Here is a 19,586-nt window from a genome sequence, read left to right as displayed (position 1 = left end):
CGCTTCTGTTGTTGTCAGCGGCACCGGGAATCTGTTTCTTTTCATTGCGTCATCTTGTTGTGTCAGCTCTCCGTGTGAGTGGCACCATTCCTGGGCAGGCTGCACTTTCTTTCGCGCTGGGCGGCTCTCCTTATGGGGCACACTCCTTGCGCGTGGGGCTTCCCTATGTGGGGGACACCCCTGCATGGCAGGGCACTCCTTGCGCGCATCAGCACTGCGCATGGGCCGGCTCCACACGGGTCAAGGAGGCCCCGGGTTTGAACCGCAGACCTCCCATCTATCTTTATGCCTGTACCATGCTGTTTTTACCACTGTAGCTAGGTAGTATGCTTGAAAGTCTGGAAGTGAGTGTCCTCCAACTTCATTCTTCTTTTCAAAGACATTTTGGCTATTTGAGGACACTTGCCCTTCCAGATAAAATTGATAATTGGCTTTTCCAATTCTACAAAGAAGAATATTAGAATTTTTATTTGGATTGTATAAAATCTGTAGATCAGTTTAGGTATAATTGACATCTTAATGATATTTATTCTTCCAACCCATGAACATAGAATATCCTTCCATTTATGTAGATCATCATTTGTTTCTTTTAGCAATGTTTTATAGTTTTTATGAATACAGGTCTTTTATGCCCTTCATTAAGTTTATTCCTAAATATTTTATTCTTTTAGTTGCTATTATATAGAATTTTTTTCTGACTTCCTCCTCATATTGCTCATTAGTAGTGTATAGAAATGCTATTGAGTTTTGCATATTAATCTTGTGTCCCACCACATTGCTGAAATTGCCTGTAACTTCTAATAACTTTCTAGGGGATTTTTCAGAATTTTCTAAGTATAGGATCATATCATCAGTGATGATAAAAGTTTTACTTCTTCCTTTCTTATTTGGGTGCTGGTTTGTTTTTTTTTTTTCTTGCCTAATTGCTCTAGCTAGAACTTCTAGCATAATATTGAACAGACAAGCATACTTGTCTTGTTCCTGATCAGTGTGAAAGCTTTCAGTCTTTTATCATTAAGTGTAATGTTAGCTGTGGGCTTTTCATATATGCTCTTTATCATATTGAGAATGTTTCCTTCTATCCCTATCTTTCAGAATGTTTTTATATTAGTCAGCCAAAGGGGTGCTGATGCAAAGTACCAGAAATCTGTTGGCTTTTACAAAGGATATTTATTTGGGGTAAAAGCTTACATTTAAAAGGCCCAAAAAGGGGAAACGGACTTTGGCCCAGTGGTTAGGGCGTCCGTCTACCATATGGGAGGACCGCGGTTCAAACCCCGGGCCTCCTTGACCCGTGTGGAGCTGGCCCATGCGCAGCGCTGATGCGCACAAGGAGTGCCGTGCCATGCAAGGGTGTCCCCCGCGTGGGGAAGCCCCACGCGCAAGGAGTGCACCGGTGAGAAAAGCCGCCCAGCGTGAAAAGAAAGAGCAGCCTGCCCAGGAATGGCGTCGCCCACACTTCCCGAGCCGCTGATGACAACAGAAGTGGACAAAGAAACAAGACGCAGCAAATAGACACCAAGAACAGACAACCAGGGGAGGGGGGGAAATTAAATAAATAAATAAATCTTTAAAAAAAAAAAAAAAGGCCCAAAAAGAGTCCAGCTCAAGATTGATTTCTCATCCAAAGTCAGTTGCCACATGTGGAAGCAAGATGGTGGGTGAAGTTTGTGAGGGTTCAGCTTTCCTCTTCCTTTTAAGGTTCCGTGGGCCCAGCTTCTTCTGACTGACCTCAGCTGTTAGCTGAGGACTTGTTTCTTTCCAGGTTCAGCTGCTCAGTTCTCTTCACAAGGTCAGTTGTAAACTATCAGGGGAATGGCTCCTCTCTCTGCGTGGGGCTGCAGGATCAAAGTCCTCTCCTCTGTGGGGCTCTCTCTTCACATGTGTATCTTATTCTTTATTCTTCTTGAGTGAGTGTCCATTTATATAGCCCACCAAGGGGGTGGGGACTCAACTCTGAGTCGCCTTAATGACATGGATGAATCAAAGCCCTAATCAAATAATTTAATCAAAGACATCTCAGCTGAATCTAATGTAATCCAAGCTTATCACACCCAGAGGAATAGATTAGTTTAAAACACAGTCTCTTTTTGGGGTTCATAAATAATCTCAAACTGCCACAGTTTTTATCAAGAAAGGATATTGTATTTTGTCAAATGCCTTTTCTACATCAGTTGAAATGATCATGTGATTTTTCTTCAAACTATTAATGTGGTGTATTACATTGATTGATTTTCTTATGTGGAACTACTCTTGCATACCTGGTATAAAGCCCACTTGATTGCGATGTAGAATTTTCTTTTATGTGGTTTTGGATTTGGTTAGTAAGTATTTTATTGAGGATTTTTGCATCCATATTCATTAAAGAAATTGGACTGTAATTTTATTTTTTCATAATATCTTTGTTTGCTGGTATTAGGGTGATGTTAGCTTCATAGAATGAGTTTGATAGCATTCCTTCCTGTTCAATTTTTTTGAAGAGTTTGAGAAAGATTGTTATTAGATTTTCTTTAAATGATTGGTAGAACTCACCTGTGAACCCGTCTGGTCCTGGATAAAAATGATTTTTTAAAGTTTTACTGAGATATATTTACACTACATATAATACATCCAAAGTGTACAATCAATGGCTTTTAGTATAACCAGAGTTGTGCATTCATCACCACAATCAATTTTAGAACATTTTCATTACTTCAAAAAGAAAAACCCATGCCCCTTAGCAGTCACCTCTCAATTCTTCTATCCTTGCCCAGCCCTATATAACCACTAATATAATTCTGTCTCTATAAATTTATTTATATTTATATTTTTATAAATGGAATCATATAATATGTAGTACTTTGTGTCTGTTTTTTTTCACTTAGCATAATTTTTTAAACTATTGTAATTTTTTAAATTAGAGAAGTTTAGGTTTACAGAAAAACAGTAAAAAATACAACATTCCCATAAAGCCTCGTATTTTTGACACTTTGTATTAATGTGGTACCTTTGTTATAATTGATGAAAGAATATTAAAATATTACTGCTAACTTTAGGCCATAGTTTACATTAGGTGTAGTTTCCCATATACCACCCTATTATTAGCATCTATTAATAGTGTGGTACTCATACATTTGTTATAGTTCATGAAAGAATATTCTTATATTTGTATTATTAACTATGGTCTGTCATCCACAACAAAGTTCACTGTATTATACAGCCCCACGTTTTGTCTTCTAACTTCCTTCCAGTAACATACATGACCCAAAACTTCCCCTTTTAACCACATTCGCAAACAATTCATCATAGTTAATTACATTCACAAAAATGTGCTCTCATCAGCACTATCCATGCCCAAACATTTACCATCAACCTAAATAGAAATTCTGCACAAATTAATCATTAACTCCTTATTCTCTACCTCCATTCTCTCTTTTTAAAAAGATTTATTTATTTATTTAACCCCCAGCCCCAGCCGCCCTCTTTGTCTGCTCTCTGTGTCCATTCACTGTGTTTCTTCTGTGTATGCTTGTCTTCTCCTTAGGTGGCACTGGGAACTGATCCTGGGGCCTTCAGCAGTGGGAGAGAGGTGCTCAATCTCTTGCACCACCTCAGCTCCCTGGTCTGCTATGTCTCTTATTGTCTCTCCTCTGTGTCTCTTTTTGTTGTATCATCTTGCTGTGCCAGCTACCCCCTTGGGCCAGCTTGCCATGCAGGCCAGCACTCCTGCATGGGCCAGCACTCCTGAGCAGGCAAGCATTCCGTGCATGCCAGCACTCCACATGGGCCAGCTCTCGCCTGGGCTAGCTCTCTCCTTGGGTCAGCTCTCTGTGCAGGCCAGCTCTCCACTTGCATCAGCTCGCCGTGTGGGCTTGTCTTCACTAGGAGGCCCTGAGAATTGAACCCAGGACCTCCCGTATGGTAGACAGGAGCCCAGTCACTTAAGCCACATCCGTTTCCTTCTACCTCCATTCTATCCTCTGGTAACTCATACTCTAGATTCTAACTCTATGAGTTTGCTTATGATAATTAGTTCCTATCAGTGAGATCATACAATATTTATCCTTTTGTGTCTGGCTTATTTCACCCAACATAATGTCCTCAAGTTTCATCCATGTTGTCTGGGGGAGGTTTTTGATGACTTTCAATTTCTCTACCTGTGATTTGTTTTTTGAGGTCTTCTATTTCTTCTAGGGTCAGTGAGGTTTGTTCATGTGTTTCCAGAATTTTGTCTATTTCATCAGTGTTGTCTAGTTTGTTCCATACAATTGTTCACAGTATCCTCTTATGATCTCTTTTATTTCTGCTGTCTCAGTTGTAATGTCACCCTTCTCATATCTGATTTTATTTATTTGCATCTTCTCTCTTTTTTCTTTGTTAATCTAGCTAAGGGTATGTTGATTTTGTTGATCTTCTCAAAGAACCAGCTTTTATTTCTGTTGATTTTTTTTCTATTGTTTCCCCCCCTCCATTTCATTTCTTTCTTTTTAAAATTTATTTTTCATTTTTTAAATTTATCCTCCCCTTGTGGCTTTTTGCTTGCTGTCTACTTTCTGTGTTCATTCGCTGTGTGTTCTTCTGTGTCTGTATTTATTTTTATTTATTTATAACCGCCAACCCCCCCGCCTTGAGGCTTGATTGCTGTCTGCTCTCTGTCCATTCGCTGCATGTTCTTCTGCGTTTTTTGCTTGTCTCCCTTATTTGTTGCATCACCTTGCTGAGTTGGCTCTCCACGTGCTTGTGGGCTGGCGGCACTCTGTGGCACCCAGGCCAGTGGCTCTCCACATCGTGCAGGCAAGGCTGCCTTCACAAAGAGGCCCTGGGGCGCCAACCCAGGGCCTCCCATATGGTAGACGAGAGCCCAACTGATTGAGCCACAGCTTCTTCCCCATTTCATTTATTTCTGCTCTAATCTTTATTCTTTCATTCTGCTTGCTTTGGGATTGATTTGCTGTTCTCTTTCTAATTCCTCCAGGTGTGTAGTTAGGTCTTCAATTTTAATCCTGTCCTCTTTTTAAATATAAACACTGAGGACTATAAATTTCCTTAACAGCACTGCCTTTTTGTACCTCATAAGGTTTGGTATGTTATATTCTTATTTTCATTTGTCTTAAGGTATATACTGATTTCTCTTGTAATTTCTTCTTTAACCCACTGATTATTTAAGAGTGTATTGTTTAATATCCATGTAGTAGTTTGATATAATTGATGAATTCCAAAAAGAAATATTGGATTATGCTTGTAATCTGATCTGTACTTGGGCATGATTGAGTTATGATTAGGGTGTGGAGTCCCCACCCCTTGGTGGGCTGGGACTCACAGATAAAAGGCATGGTGAAGAACAGAGTTGAGGGCTTTTAATGTTGGAGTTTTGATTTTGAAATTTGATGCTGAAGACTTAAACTGGAGCCCTGGGAAGTCAGCACACAGAGGAAAGAGAAAACCAGCCCCAGGAAGGAAGGAACCTTGAAGGCAGAGAAAAGCAAGCCCCAGGAACGTAGGAACCCAGGAAGCCTGAATCCTTGCAGATGTCGACAGCCATCTTGCTCCAAATAGACTTTGGTAAGGGAAGTAACTTATGCTTTATGACCTGGTATCTGTAAGCTCCTACCCCAAATAAATATCCTTTATAAAAACCAACCAATTTCTGGTATTTTGCATCAGTATCCCTTTGGCTGACTAATACAATCCATATATTTGTGGAATTTCCCTTTTTCTGCCTGTTATTTTTTAAAAAAGATTTATTTTATTTATCTCTTCCCACTCCCTCATTGTTTGCACTTGCTGTGTCTGTACTTCTTTCTTTCTTTCTTTTTAGGAGGCACCAGGAACTGAACCCAGGATCTCCGATGTGGGAGGGAGGCACCTAACTGCTTAAGTCACCTCTGTTCCCTTCTTTGTTGTGTCTCTCATTATGTTTTTCCTTGTGTCTCTTGTGGCATTATCTTGTCATGTCTGCTTATTGTTCCTACCCATCACGTCAGCTCACTGACCTGCTTGTCCTCTTTAGGAGGCACTGGGAATCTCTGCTCCCTGCTTTGTTGTATTTCTCATTACATTTTATTGTATCTCTCATTGTGTTGTTGTTCTTTTGTCTCTTGTTGCATCATCTTGTTGTGTCAGCTTGTTGTGCCTGCCCATTGTGCCAACTCACTGTCTTCTTTAGGAGGCACTGGGAATCAAACCATGGACCTCCCATATGATAGGTGGGAGCCCAATCACTTAAGCCACATCAGTTTCCCTCTGCCTGTTATTAATTTCCAACCTATTTCCATTAAGATCAGAGAAAGTGTTTTGTATATTTTCAATGTTTTAAATTTATTGACATCTGACTTATGTCCTAACATATGGTCTATCATGGAGAAAGATCCAGGAGCACTTGAGAAGAATGTTTTAACCCACTGGTTTGTGGTGTAGTACTCTATAAATGCCTATTAGATCTAGTTCATTTATTATGTTATTCAAGCTCTCAGTTTCCATATTTATCCTGTCTAGATTTTCTATCTAATGCTGAGAGTGGAGTGTTGAAGTCTCCAGCTATTACTTTAGAGATGTTTATTTTTCCCTTTAGTTTTGCCAGTGTGTGTCTCATGTATTTTGGGGCACCTATGTTTGGTTCATAAATATTACTTTTATTTCTTCTTGGTGAATTGTCCCTTTAATTAATATATAGTAACCTACTTCATCTCTTATAACGGTTTTGCATTTAAAATCTATTTTATCTGATTTTGGTATTGCTAGACCTACTCTTTTTTGATTGTTATTAATGTGAAATATCTTTTTCCAACCTTTCACTTTCAGTCTGATTGTATCCTTATGTCTAAGGTGATTTTCTTATAGATAACAAATAGATGGCTCATTTTTAAAAAATCCATTCTATCAGTCTATGTCTTTTAATTGGGGAGTTCAATCCATTAACATTAAGTGATACTACTATAAAGGCATTACTTAACTTTGTCCATTTTGTCCCTTGGTTTTTTGTTATCATATCTTACTATTGTCTGTCTTTAACCCTTTTAATTTCTCTTATGTTCTTCATTTCTACACTCTTCTCCAGGGCTCTCTCCCTTGTCTTTTCCTATCAGGTTGTAATATACACTTTAATATCTCTTATAGATTTATCTTTTGGTAACACACTCTCAATTTTTGTTTATCTGTAAAGACTTTAAACTTGTCTTCATTTTTGAAGGATAGCTTTGCCAGATAAAGAATTCTTGGCTGGCAGTTTTTTCTCTTTCAGTACCACAACTATATCATACCATTGCCTTCTTACCTCCATAGTTTCTGTAGAGAGATCAACACTTAGCCTTATTACGGCTCCCTTGTAAGTATTACATTGCTTTTCTCTTGCTGCTCTCAAAATCCTCTCTTTATCTTTAGCCTTTGACAATCTGAATAGTAGATGTCTTGGAGTAGGTCTATTTGGATTTATTCTGTTTGGGGTATATTGTCCTTCTTGGATATTGATTTTCATGTATAGTAGTTTGGTATTGTTTATGAATTCCAAAAATAGATATTGGATTATGTTTGTAAACTGGTCTGTTCCTCTGGGCATATTATATTGTATTGGATTGAGAGGCTTCACTCTTACTTGATTACATTATGATTAAGGCTTTGATTGGGCCATGTCAGTAGGATGTTGCGTCCCCACCCCCTTGGTGGGCAGGGACTCAAAGAGAAAATGACAAGGCAGAGGAGTTAGGTAGAGTTTTGATCTTGGAGCCTGGGAAGTATGCACACAGAGACACAGATAAGTGAGGAAAGATAGAAGACTCCATTGGATGAAGTAGAGGCCCTGGGAGAAGAGACGAGCTATTTGCCTGACAGTTTCAACTGGACTTGTGGAGAGAGCAGAGTGGCTGAACCCAGTCAGGAATGAGCCCCAGGAAAGAGACAAGACTTATCCCAGCCTATGGCTGATGTTGGAGGAAGCTGGGACCATAGAGTCTTGGGAGGAAGAGGGAGGCTGAACCTTTACAGACATTGGCAGTCAGTCATCTTGCTCCAACATGTGGCAACAGACTTTGGTGAGGGAAGTAACTTATACTTTATTGTAACTCTAAGCTTCTACCCCAAAAGGGTGACCTTTGTAAAAGCCAACAGATTTCTGGTATTTTGCCTCAGCACCCCTTCACTGACTAATAACATCATGTCTTTCATAAGGGTTGGAAAATTTTCAGTGAGTATTTCCTCAAATATTCTTTCTACCTCTTTTTCATTCTCTTCTCCTTCTGGGACACCTATATCACATATGCTTGTGCATTTCATGTCATTCAGTTCCCTGAGAACCTGTTCAATTTTTTACATTCTTTTCTCTGTCTCTTTTCCTAACTTTTCAATTTCAAATGTCCTATCTTCTGATTCACTTCTTCTAACATTTCAAATCTGCTATTGTCTCTAATGATGTTTAATTTCATCCATTGTGTCTTTCATTCCCATAAGCTCTATTACTATTTTTTTTTTTGCAGGCTTTCAAATTGTTCTTTATGCTTATACAGTGTCACTTTAATATTCTTTAGTCATATTTTCCTTCATCTTCTTAAATTGATTAAGTAGGTTTGTTTGAAAATCATTTATTAGTTGTCTTAAATCCTGAGTCTCATCTAGATTCTTAGCTTGTTCCTTTGAGTGGCATTATCTTCCTGTTTCTTAGTGTAGGTTGTTGATATATAGACATCTGCTTATGTTGATGATTTTCCTCTGTTGATCAATTTCTCTCTCTTGCCTAGTGGTTTTATTTCACAGCTCTTCTTTGATTTTTAGTTTAATTTTTTCAAAAACTTTCATATTGCCCTATTTAAGTAGTCAAAACTGTGGCTAATGGGGACCTGACCAGGTCTTCTGTGTCTGGGAAAGAATCAGGAGAGACTAGTCTGTGTTTCTTCACTTTCCTGGTTGGACTGCTAATGTTGCTTTTTCTTGGCAAACCCTTCCTTAGAGATAAATCCTTCAATTTCCACTACCTCTTCTGAGCTAGTGACATCCTCTGAAGAAAAACTATAGCCAGTCCTCCACTACATCCTCTCTCTTTCCTGGGAGGAATCTGTTCTTTCCCCTCTGATTGGCTGCTCAGCCACAAGATTTACCAATGCTATTTGCCTTGGGGTGGGGGATGGGTGGTGTTTCCAGCTGCAGGAGTATCAATTCATGGTTTTCCTTTTTGCCTCTCCATCTCTGTATCCCCAGCCCCTCCTGGATGATACATGCAACACTGGCCTGCAGAAATCCCCAAAGTGGCTCCCTCAGACTACATCTTCTCTCCTATTTTGCAAGAGAGCTGTCTAAATTATTCTTAATTTCCATTACCTCAGTGCCCCTGTTTAGTTTTCTGGCAGCTATAACAAATACTATACAATGGGTTAACTTAAACAAAGGGAATTTACTGACTCATGGTTTTGAGGCTAGGAGAAGTCGCAAATTAAGGAATCAGCAAGGCAATGCTTTCTCCCTGAAGACTGGTATTATGGGGCTGGCTGCCAGTGATCCTTGGTCCTTGGTTTTCCTATCACATGGCAACACACATGATGGCATCTTTTCCTTTCTCTTCTGGGTTCTGTTGACTCATGCTTCTGGCTCCTCCCTGTGGCTTCTTTCTCTGTGTCCATTTTCTTGGCATATAAGGATTTCATCCGTATTGGACTAAGACCCACCTTCATTCAGTTTGGGCACACCTTAACTAATAATGTCTTCAAAAGTCCTATTTACAAATAGGTTCACACCCACAGGACCAGGGGTTGAGACCTGAATGTGCCTTTTGTGGGGGACATGATTCAATCCCCAGTAGTCCCTTCTTTCTCCCATGGCTTCAGGGCATTGTAACATTTAAGAAATTTAACAGGTCGAAATGATAACAACAATAATACTGAGCAACTTTTGTATTTTCACATGCATCCTGTTATTCTCATTGAGGCCTAACAAACATTAGAGTCAAGTAAAAATTTATTTGGAATCATGTAAGATTTTAGGGCCGAAAGGGACTCCAGAGATTGTCTGGTCTTGTCCTTATGGATGAGGACTGAGGTCCAGAGAGGGGGAAAGGACTGGTTGGAAATCACTCAGCTAGCTGGAACCTGACCACCTTGGATGTAGCCCCTGGAGTTCTCAGAACAGAGATGCTCAGGTCTGATTTTTCTGTGGCGTTAAGGAAACTTCTAAACCAGCTTTTGTAGCTGATTTAATCAGTCACCAGTGGCTGATTGTCCTAGTTACCTCTAAGCCTCTTGGCCCCCTGCCTTCCATAAGATTATGCTTTAATTTGGGAGATGATATATATATATATATAGTGACTATATATATATAGTGAATTATAATATACTAGTGTGTGAGATGAGCAGTAAGGACAACACATGCTGTGGCTATTTTGAAGGTGCTCAGTTGTTGATGGTATGATCAGAGAAAGTTTTATAAGGATATAGGACTTAAGCTAACCTCGCAGAAAAACTGGGGGCTGGGATGGAGAAGGCATTCCAGGCAGGGGAGGGGGGTTTAAGTTAGCCTGAGTTGAAGCTCAGCAGCTGGAGAGTACAGGATATGTGAAAGATCTTTGACTAGAGATGGGGGTTCAGTAGGAGACTTAATAGTTGGAGCCATAGCTTGTCAAGTTTCAATAGGATAGACTATAGGGAAACTATTTTAGGGTTTTAAATTTTGCTATGAAATTTGTGATCTTTCAGTCTGGCCTAGGGAAATCAGTGCATGCAGACTTAACTGTGATGGTTTTACTGCAATAGTCTTTGCCTTCTTGCAGTACATTAGTGTGTGTTTCAGTTTCAACTCTACCAGCTTTCTTTTCGGCTGTTTCTCGGTTCTTTCTGGCTCTTTCCCCTAACTTCTCTCCATCTATCAGACTCTCAGAGCTGCTGTAGATTTTGGGAAGAGGAATTGGAATTAAGCTGTGATCCACAAGTGAATTTCCCCAGGTGAATAAACTCCACCGTAAGCCACAGAGGGGCCTCCTCATTCCAGCAATCTGGCCAGGCTGACAGACTCGGTGCCAGTGGGGGCAGGGAAGAGGGTGGGAGCCAGTATTTCTCAAGCTAGTGAGGAACTGCCTGAGCCTTTGCAGCCTAGTCAGAGGAAGTGGGAGCCCCTGGGGCAGGCCAGGCGGCTGGACTGGGGATGCCCAGGCAGATGTGGAGGCAGCTGGCAAGGTGGCACCGCGCTTGGTTAGCTGGAGCTGCCGCTGTTCCTAGGAGACCGAGGAGCAGCAAGCCTGCGGGGGAGGGGGGAGAGCAAGTGGGTTGCTGCTTTTAGCAGCTGAAAGGGCTGCAGGGAGCTCTGGGTAAGATATTTTCTGCTGCTGCTGCTTCTGCGGTAGAAGCTGCTGCACGCGAGTAAGTCCGAGGAAGGAGGATCGAGAGGGAGGCGGCTTCAGTTGCAGCCATGCTGAATCACTGTTGCTGATCAGATCACCCGCTGGTCAGCTGGGAAAACCAAGAAGACTGGGGAACAGGGCTAGGATCCCCGAGTGCATGCAGAGTTCAGCGGCCACTACCCCGGCTGGGCCTCGCACAATGGAGGGTGAAAGGTATGTGTGTATGTGTGTGTGTGTGTGTAAACGTGTGCTCGCGGTGCAGCCACCAGCTTTTGTGTTTGCATTGGCCAGGCAGGGTTGGAAGACCTGGCCACTGATGGATCCCACGGGGCGACAGAGTCGGAGCAGGGAAGCCCCTTTCCAAAGCCATCCCTGACAATGCTAGAGTCTCCAGAGAACTGGTTTCCACAAAGTCAGGTCTGGGTTTGCTGGGCAGCAGGGGAACACCATGAAAGAAGAGACTTCCTGGCTGGTTTAGGGAACACTTTCAGCACAGGCTGAATCAGGATTACCTTTCTCAGGCTGTTTCAAGGAGGCGTTTCCTTTTCCTGGCTTCTTTCCCAGGGTGTTTTTTCTTTGGTGGGGGATGTTTTCCGATATCATAGAAGGCTGGCCTAGCATATAGTGCCTGCATTTTCACACTGAAGTGCTGAAATCTTCAGCAAGCATGCTTTGCCGGTGTCTTTCCTAGAAGTGTGTGTGTGTGTGCAAGCTCTTGTATACACACACATTCTGCTAAGTGGGAGAGAAATCTGTTCAGATGACACTTGCTCTGAATTGAGTTTCATTTGTATTGAAAAAAGTTTATGAATGACACTAGAAGGTTTGTATCTTGCAGTGACTCTTGCTCCTTCCGTCAGGGGCTTCTTATGAAATAGGAATCAGCTGAAGGGATTTTAAGTACTTGTGTTGAGCTTGAGCTAACAAGTGAGGGCTTATTTCTGGCAGGCACATGCTCATACATTGTCAAATTATTATCTGAAGTTTTGACTCTTTTGCTGTGAAGGTTCTCAGTGTAGGGCAGGGATGGGTTGGCTCCTCTGTCTACAGGCTAAAGCATCTCCTGGGTGCCAGCCTTCTCATTCAGTGGGTCTGCAGCTGGTAGAGAACAAGGCTTGCCATTTTCCTTGAGGAGAAAAGGAGAGAAGACTGCAGGGAGGGGTTAGCCATAGCAGTACTTTGGAGTTGCCAGGCTGATATCGACAGTAACCAGCTGGTTTAATGTTAGAGGGTTCAGCTAAGTCCATGCCTGCAGAGTACCTCAGTGAGTGTTTTCCTTTGCACCGATTGCCCCTGACTCCTGCATCTCGGCACAGAGTGATGCCAGGAAGCATCTCTAGGTCCTATTTGAACGGGCATGGTCATTGGGCATCATCTTGTCCTCTTGTCTGAAGGGCCCCCGGGGGACTGCATTCTTGATGCCACTCCCATGTAAGAGTCTGGGACTTCTCCCGCTGAGCGCGCTGCTAGTGCCGCTTCTCCCTGGGCACTCTGCAACAGGAGCTTACTGTTGAACTCCATGTGGCCTGCCAGGCAACGGAGCATTAAGGCCTGTTTCTAGGCTTGGGGCAGTGACCTTCTCTTCTCCTATTGGTATTGTAGCCAGCAGAAGGGCAGGGGTGATATGATGGAGGTTTAGAGGTTCCTGTTCACTTAACTAGGCCTGTTTGCTTAACCTGTGGCATACTGGGGTTGAAAGGTCCTTGGGGGACTGGTAGCAGCTGAGCCAAGGTAATATGAATACTGCTTCACAAACATTTCGGAGGCACCTACTGTGCACCCAGTTCTGTGTTCAGGAATGTCATCAATTCTTATACCCAAGAGGCCTTGTCATTCTTCAACACCCTGGGGCCTCTAAGCTGGGTGGCTGATGTCTATGGCTTTTGAACATCTGATTGTACATGTCCCATGGCTTTCCCCTGCCTGCCTGTCTTTTGATTAGTCTCCAGGTGCCAAGGACATCTGCTGGAGGCAGAGAAAGAATAAGAAATTCAAACCGAGCAGCTTCCAACTTTCACCAGGTCACCCTGCTCCACTTCCTTTTGTTCCCATTCTGAGCCCAACTTACCATGCCAGCTATTCAAGTCTTCTGAAATCTAGCTCCTGTCTCCATTCCTACTGCAATTCATAGCTCTTCTCAGATCTCTTAGGCCCTTTGCTATTACTTACCCACTATACTAGGCCATCCAGCCTCAGAGCCTTAGCTCCCAGAGTCCTTCTTGCCTAGAATGCTTTTCCCTTCCTCTTACTCTAAACTTACCCATCTCTGAAGGCTGTTTTAAAATTCTACTTTTCCTGGGACCCTCAGAGTTTTTAGTCCTGGCTGATGTTCCTCCAAATTTTAAGACCTCTCATTTATATCTCATAGTTGAGTACTGCATAACAGGTCCACCAGATCTTTATGTGCTTTTGTTCCCCAAATCTTTCAAGTTCCCCAAACTTGGAGACAACTTCTCTAGGGCAAGCCTGTGCTTCATACCTCTGAATACTCCTCATCGACTGTAAGGGAGCTGCATACACAGTAGGTACTGGATAATTATTAGTTGATTAACTGATAACTGCTGTGGGCAGCTCCAATAATTAAAGAGAAAGTTGATGAGAGAAGCGATTGAAACCTTTGGCAAACAGATCCATCCTTGTATAATCTGCCTTATTATCTCACCATGGGTAATTGATTCCTTGGAATGCTTTGAGGTGGGGGCAGAGCAAAGGAAAATAGTCTTGTTTTACAAGTTTCCTGGGAAACCCAGGGCCAGAGAAGCTGAGTGACTGGCCTAGGATCACATGACTTACCTCTAGAGACTGGACGGGTCCTAAATGTGGGGCTCATTCCACACTTAACCCACCAAAGCTTACTTGGGGCTGTTTTTCAACATTAAAACTTTTCAGTCAAGAGATTGCGAATGAACAATTTTCTTTGCTGTGAGGGTCTGAAAATAACTTCTACCTTGAAAAGCTATTAGTTAAAAGTATGTGCTTTGGAGTAACAATCCTAGCAGTGAATCTACTTTATAAGCTGTATGACCTTGAATGCATCACAATTTTTCAGAAGTAGTAACAGTACCTATGACTCCTGACTCCTAGACTTGTTGTGAAGAGTAAATGAGACAATATGTATAAGCACCTATTAATAGTAAAGTTTTTCTGACACAGTAAATACTCAGTGAGTGGTAGCTGCTGTATCATTGGTGTTTGTCTATTCGCCTGTTGTATCCTATGAATTGCTGCTGGGATACTAACCAAGGCATAATTTAGGGCCTTCCTGTATTTATCACCTGAGGCAGATTATATGGGGCCATTCTCATAAGAAAATTAGTGAGAGCTTATCAGGCTGTCATCCTGCTTCTTACCTAAACTATCTCCTCAAAGTAAGATACTATATGGAGCCTGGCATTTCCTTTTCTAGGTTTCAACAAGTTCAGCCTCATTCCAGCCCGCCCCCGCCCCCCTTTTTTATAGATATCCTGAGGCATCTGGATACTCTAGTGGTTTGGAACAACAAGCCAGGGATCAACCTTTGTTCAGGTCAAAATCTTAAGAAGAACCTGTGAATTTATACTCACCCTTGCTCCAACCTCCCGACCCCCCAACTCTCTCCTGAACCTTCTGATGCTAAGTCTTCTTCAGCTCTCCCTCTTGGAGGATCAATGTGGCTTGATCAGTTGGAGGACATGACTTTGTCTTCTGTTTTGCAAAGGAAAAGGTCCTCTGGTTCTCAGCTACTACAGTGCTAAATTGTGGTGTGGACATGTGGGTCTGTGGGTATGTGAGTGTATAGAACAGAGAGACATTGAAAATGGCAGTTGCCCTTGCTATTGAGATTTTATTTCCATTCTGGAAATCAGCCTTATGGATGGATTAAAATAAATTTCAGGCCCAGCATGTGGAAAATCTGCAAGAGTTGAAGAGAACCACACCTTTTGGAAGAAGCATCATAAAACGGGAAGTTGGTTGTCCATTTTTTAAAAAATTGTGGTTTTCTTCATCAGAAGCACAGAGATACCTCTGCTTTGAGAGTGGTAGCATGCTCCTGGCAATATGCTATGGATTTTTGTGAGGAGTCCTCAGGGGAGAGCCTGCTCCTTGACTTCAGGGAGCTTCTGAGCTGATAGGAACTTTTCTTTTCATCCTTGAGCTAAGAACATAGAGAGATCGTATTTTATGAGAAGACATGACTTAGAAAACCAATGTTCTTTAAATGTTGAGTTTTGCAATGTGAGGTAAAATGCCACAAGAGCCAAGGAAGAACAGGTGTTGAGCAATGCAGTATTTTCTCTCTTCCCACTGGCAAATCACTTAGTTCTCTTCCCAGCCCAGAAGTCCTGAGTAGAAACCTGTGTAGAAATTTTTGGGCATTGCTGCTGCCTGAAGCAGATGTGCACTTTAATCATGATAATTGAAACCAAATTTTTCAGTTTGGAAATACTTTTTGGTGAAGTAAGGTTTTCAACTACAAAACAAAGTCAGTGAAAGAAACTTCTTGATTTCCTCACATACAGATTCGGGTTTTTAGGACTTTGCTTGCTAAGTTTTAGATTGTTAGGACAAATCCAGATAAGAAAATTTCTGTTTGAGTTTTCTAAAGCAGGTGCTTTATTTGATGAAATTTGCCATTGTAGAAGTGACCCAATTTTTTTCAATTTCTGGATGAAATCTAAAACTGGGTCAAACTGAATAGAGCATTAATAAACTGTGTAAAAATTAACATGCTTTGTCTTTAGATATTATCACATTAAATAAGTTCAGTGATTCCCAAGTTAGAATTTTTATAATTTGCAAGGCTTTTCAAACTCAGCACAACTTTCCTGGACTTTTCCTTTTAACTTAGGGCCATCTACTGTAGCGGCTATCAAACCACACATGGAAGAGTTCAGCTCTCCTATTCAAACCAAATACAGGCTTGGCTTCCAAAGTGCCACATAATGAGGGGTGTGTTTTCTTTTGATCTTTCTCTCTCCATGTCTAATTTTGTCTGAATTCAAGCAATTCTCTTATATTTCACATTTTTACACAGCCTACTTAGTTGTTGGTTTCCTCTTGGATTTTGAAGAAAGCAGTCTGAATTGGGCTCTGAAGGATGTGATTAGTAACATATCTGTTTTTGAGCTTGTTTATGAAGGAGCATATTATAGGAATGGCAGTAGCTGCTTTGATGAATCATGATTGGCTTGTGTGAAGGCCTGAGTGTGGAAATTCCAAGTTCAGTACAATTAATAAAATAGATTCCATACACGTGCAATTTCCCACAACTGGCAGAGTAAAATGGAGTTATATCACAAGTCCTAGAGGATTTAGTCTTTCTTCATTTGGCCTGGTTTGGCCACAGAGTGAAGAATCTCAGAGAATGGGAGACAAGTTTTGACCTCTCCTTGGCCTGATGGGCTCTGGACATTATCTTAAGTGGGTAGAAATTGTTACTAAGAACACAGACTTCTGGGGTCAGATAGAACTGGATTTGAGTGCCAGTTTTCTTTTTACTACTTATATGGCTCTTTGGGACAAGTTTTATTTCATTGCCTCAGTAGATGGTAACGGTTATTAACTGTTACCCAGGAGCTATAGCTTATTGATGAGTATCTTCTATGTGTCCATGTAGGCTATTGCAGGGAGTCAGCCTGATGCTGTGAACTGAGGTGACACCATTAAAAAAGTGTGACGAGGGAAACGGATGTGGCTCAACCAATTGGGCTCCCATCTACCATATAGGAGGTCCAGGGTTTGAGGCCCAGGGCCTCCTGGTGAGGGCAAGCTGGCCCACACGGCGAGCTGGCCCATGCGAAGTGCTGGCCCATATAGGAATGTGGCCTCATGCAGGAGTGCCACCCTGCGTGGGAAAAGCGCCCATTGTGGGAAAGCCGCCCCACACAGTGCTGGCTGATGCGGAGAGCTGGTGTAGCAAGATGATGCAACAAGAGACACAGAGGAGAGAAAATAAGAAGACATAGCAGAACAGGGAGATAAGGTGATGCAAGAGAGTAATCACCTCTTTCCCACTCTGGAAATTCCCAGGACTGGGTCCTGGAGCTGACTAGTGAGAATACAAGCAGACAAAGAACACACAGCGAATGGACACAGAGAGCACACAACGGGGGGATAGGGAGGCAGGGAATAAAAAATATATACACTAAAAAAAAAGTATGGCTAGTATGTGGCTCTATGGCAGCCTGTGTTAAAATGGTGCTCCTTGATGGCGAGACTGGGTATCTTCAAGTGCAAGGTCCTTCATTTATCTGGAAGTAGAAATCTAAATTTAGTCATTTTGGCCTTGAACTTTTTTTTTTTTTAAGGAGATACTGGGGACTTCATATATAGGAAGCGGGTGCTCAACCACTGAGCCCCATCTTCTCCCCAGATCTTTAGGATCTAGAAACATGCTAGATCTTCAATTTGCCCAGAGCCCCATAGGTTAAGAAATCCTATCTTGTCAGTGTCCCATTGCTGCTCAGACTTGGAAAAGCAGAGTCATGCTAATGAACTCATGAGAAATCAGAGTGCCAGTTTATTAATTTGCAGTGAAAACTGTTAACTGGCAAATGTTCCTGAGGCCTGCCTGCCTGCTACTTTCTTTCCCCGTGAAGGAGAACCATGGGGGAGGCCAAACTGCTCAAAATGCTGCAGTGAGGAGGGACTGGGTTATGACATTTCAGTATTTACAACAGAGATCTGACCTGAGAGTGAGCCAAATGACTATATCTGATGATTAAATCATTTTCTTTCCTAGATAGTGTGGGATGGGCTGGACCAAAGGCTTTCTCTGATTCTTGTTTTTCACTTATCCCTTTCTAAAGGTCGCTTTCTTTGTTGAGAAATTTTAATGCATTCAGCATAGTTTTACTCTGGCTCAGAGTTGGTTTGCCTTCTTTTGAGTGATTCTGTCTTAGATGTTGGATGTGGTTGGGCTACATGTGGCTTGAATCTGTATGGGGTTGACTCTTCAGAAGGACAGCTCTTGGCCCTCTCATCTTTTTGCCTCTCTTGAAGACTTTTCAGGGGGATACAGTTATACCCCTCAGCAGAATTTCTCAGATTCCCCTTTCTGTTCCACCCTGGATGATTTGGAGCTCCTCGTTTGAAAATCCCCCAAACATGATTGCACAATCAGCTTGCTCAGAGGTTTCTTCTGTCTCCAGCCTCTCTGGCACCTTTTTTAGTGTCCTTTTTCCTTTCCATTCTTCGTCTGACTTTTCCTCCGCAATGGAAAGAACCTAAGAACTGACAGAGTAGGCACCGTCTTTGGTTGCTGCTGGTGCTCTCGCTCCCTCATTCTTTTAATTCTCTGTTGCCAATGCCAGGGACCTGACTGGCTCAGAAAATTCCCACGCCATAAGAGAGCAGGGGGGAAGTTGAGAGGAACAAAGAAGTAGTTATTATTTTATTTTCTTTTACTTTATATTCTTTTTTTTTTTTAAAGATACATGGATCACATAAAATCTTACATTAAAAAATTTAAGAGGTTCCCATACACCCTCCTCCCCACCCCCACTCCTCCCACATGGACAACCTCTTTCATTAGTGTGGTATATTCATTGCATTTGATGAGTACATTTTGGCACATTGATTCATAGCATGGATTATAGTTTACATGGCAGTTTACACTCTCTCCCAGTCCATTCAGTGGGTTATGGCAGGATATATAGTGTCCTGCCATGTGGAATCTAAGCCACAGTTATTTTAATAAGGGAAAGTGAGGAAAGATGGAATAGTCAGTAGTTACACCTCATTTACTCATCTCTCCACTGATTTACTGAATAATCATTTACTGAGAACCTGTCATGTACCAGCAGCTAAGAATACCGAGGGAAAGACACCTTCCTGATCCCCTGGCCCTCATGCCCCTCGGGGTCTAGTGCGGGCAGTGGTGTCCTGGAGCACTCACCCACTTAGACAAGAGCTGATGGTTAAATTTTCAAGAATTTTGGAAGTTGGTTATTAGACACAGCCATTATTAAAAATTAAGCTATATAAACTTATAAATTGTATCAAAAACAAACAATAAATACTGAAAAAATCAACCCTTAATTGTTTTACTCTACTTCACTAGGTTCAATGCCTTTGAGGTTATTTATATCTATTGCATCTGTATGGTGGAAATACTATATAGTGGCCAAAAGTGTGCTGCTGCATATCTCTTCCCAATGCTGCATGTTCAGTGACAACAAATCTGTCATGGTGGGAGTATTTACATGGAAATTGGAAAATGCTACAAATCAGGGCTCCTTTCCCCCCACAACCAATAATTAACCATTTACCAGCACACACTGAGTAGGGAAGACAGACTAGTAACAGGTGATTA

General features: G+C 41.8%; 1 protein-coding gene across 2 annotated transcripts in view; it reads left to right on the top strand.

Annotated features, from left to right (window-relative positions):
• Positions 1 to 19,586, top strand: part of KLHL3 (kelch like family member 3) — a 196,430-nt gene that overhangs the window by 8,214 nt on the left and 168,630 nt on the right. Inside the window, exon 1 of one of the 2 annotated variants that reach the window (XM_004450501.5) lies at positions 10,972 to 11,506. The exons of the other annotated variant lie outside the window; for it this stretch is intronic. Coding sequence (XP_004450558.2) covers positions 11,451 to 11,506 — 56 coding nt within the window. The 5' untranslated portion in view covers positions 10,972 to 11,450. Of the gene's footprint in view, positions 1 to 10,971; positions 11,507 to 19,586 lie in introns of those variants that run through there. 2 annotated transcript variants of the gene reach the window in all.

The sequence above is a fragment of the Dasypus novemcinctus genome, chromosome 2 (assembly GCF_030445035.2).
Source record: "Dasypus novemcinctus isolate mDasNov1 chromosome 2, mDasNov1.1.hap2, whole genome shotgun sequence".
NCBI classification, from domain to species: domain Eukaryota; kingdom Metazoa; phylum Chordata; class Mammalia; order Cingulata; family Dasypodidae; genus Dasypus; species Dasypus novemcinctus.
Note: the sequence above shows the minus strand (reverse complement) of the source record. Positions and strands in the feature narration are given on the sequence as shown.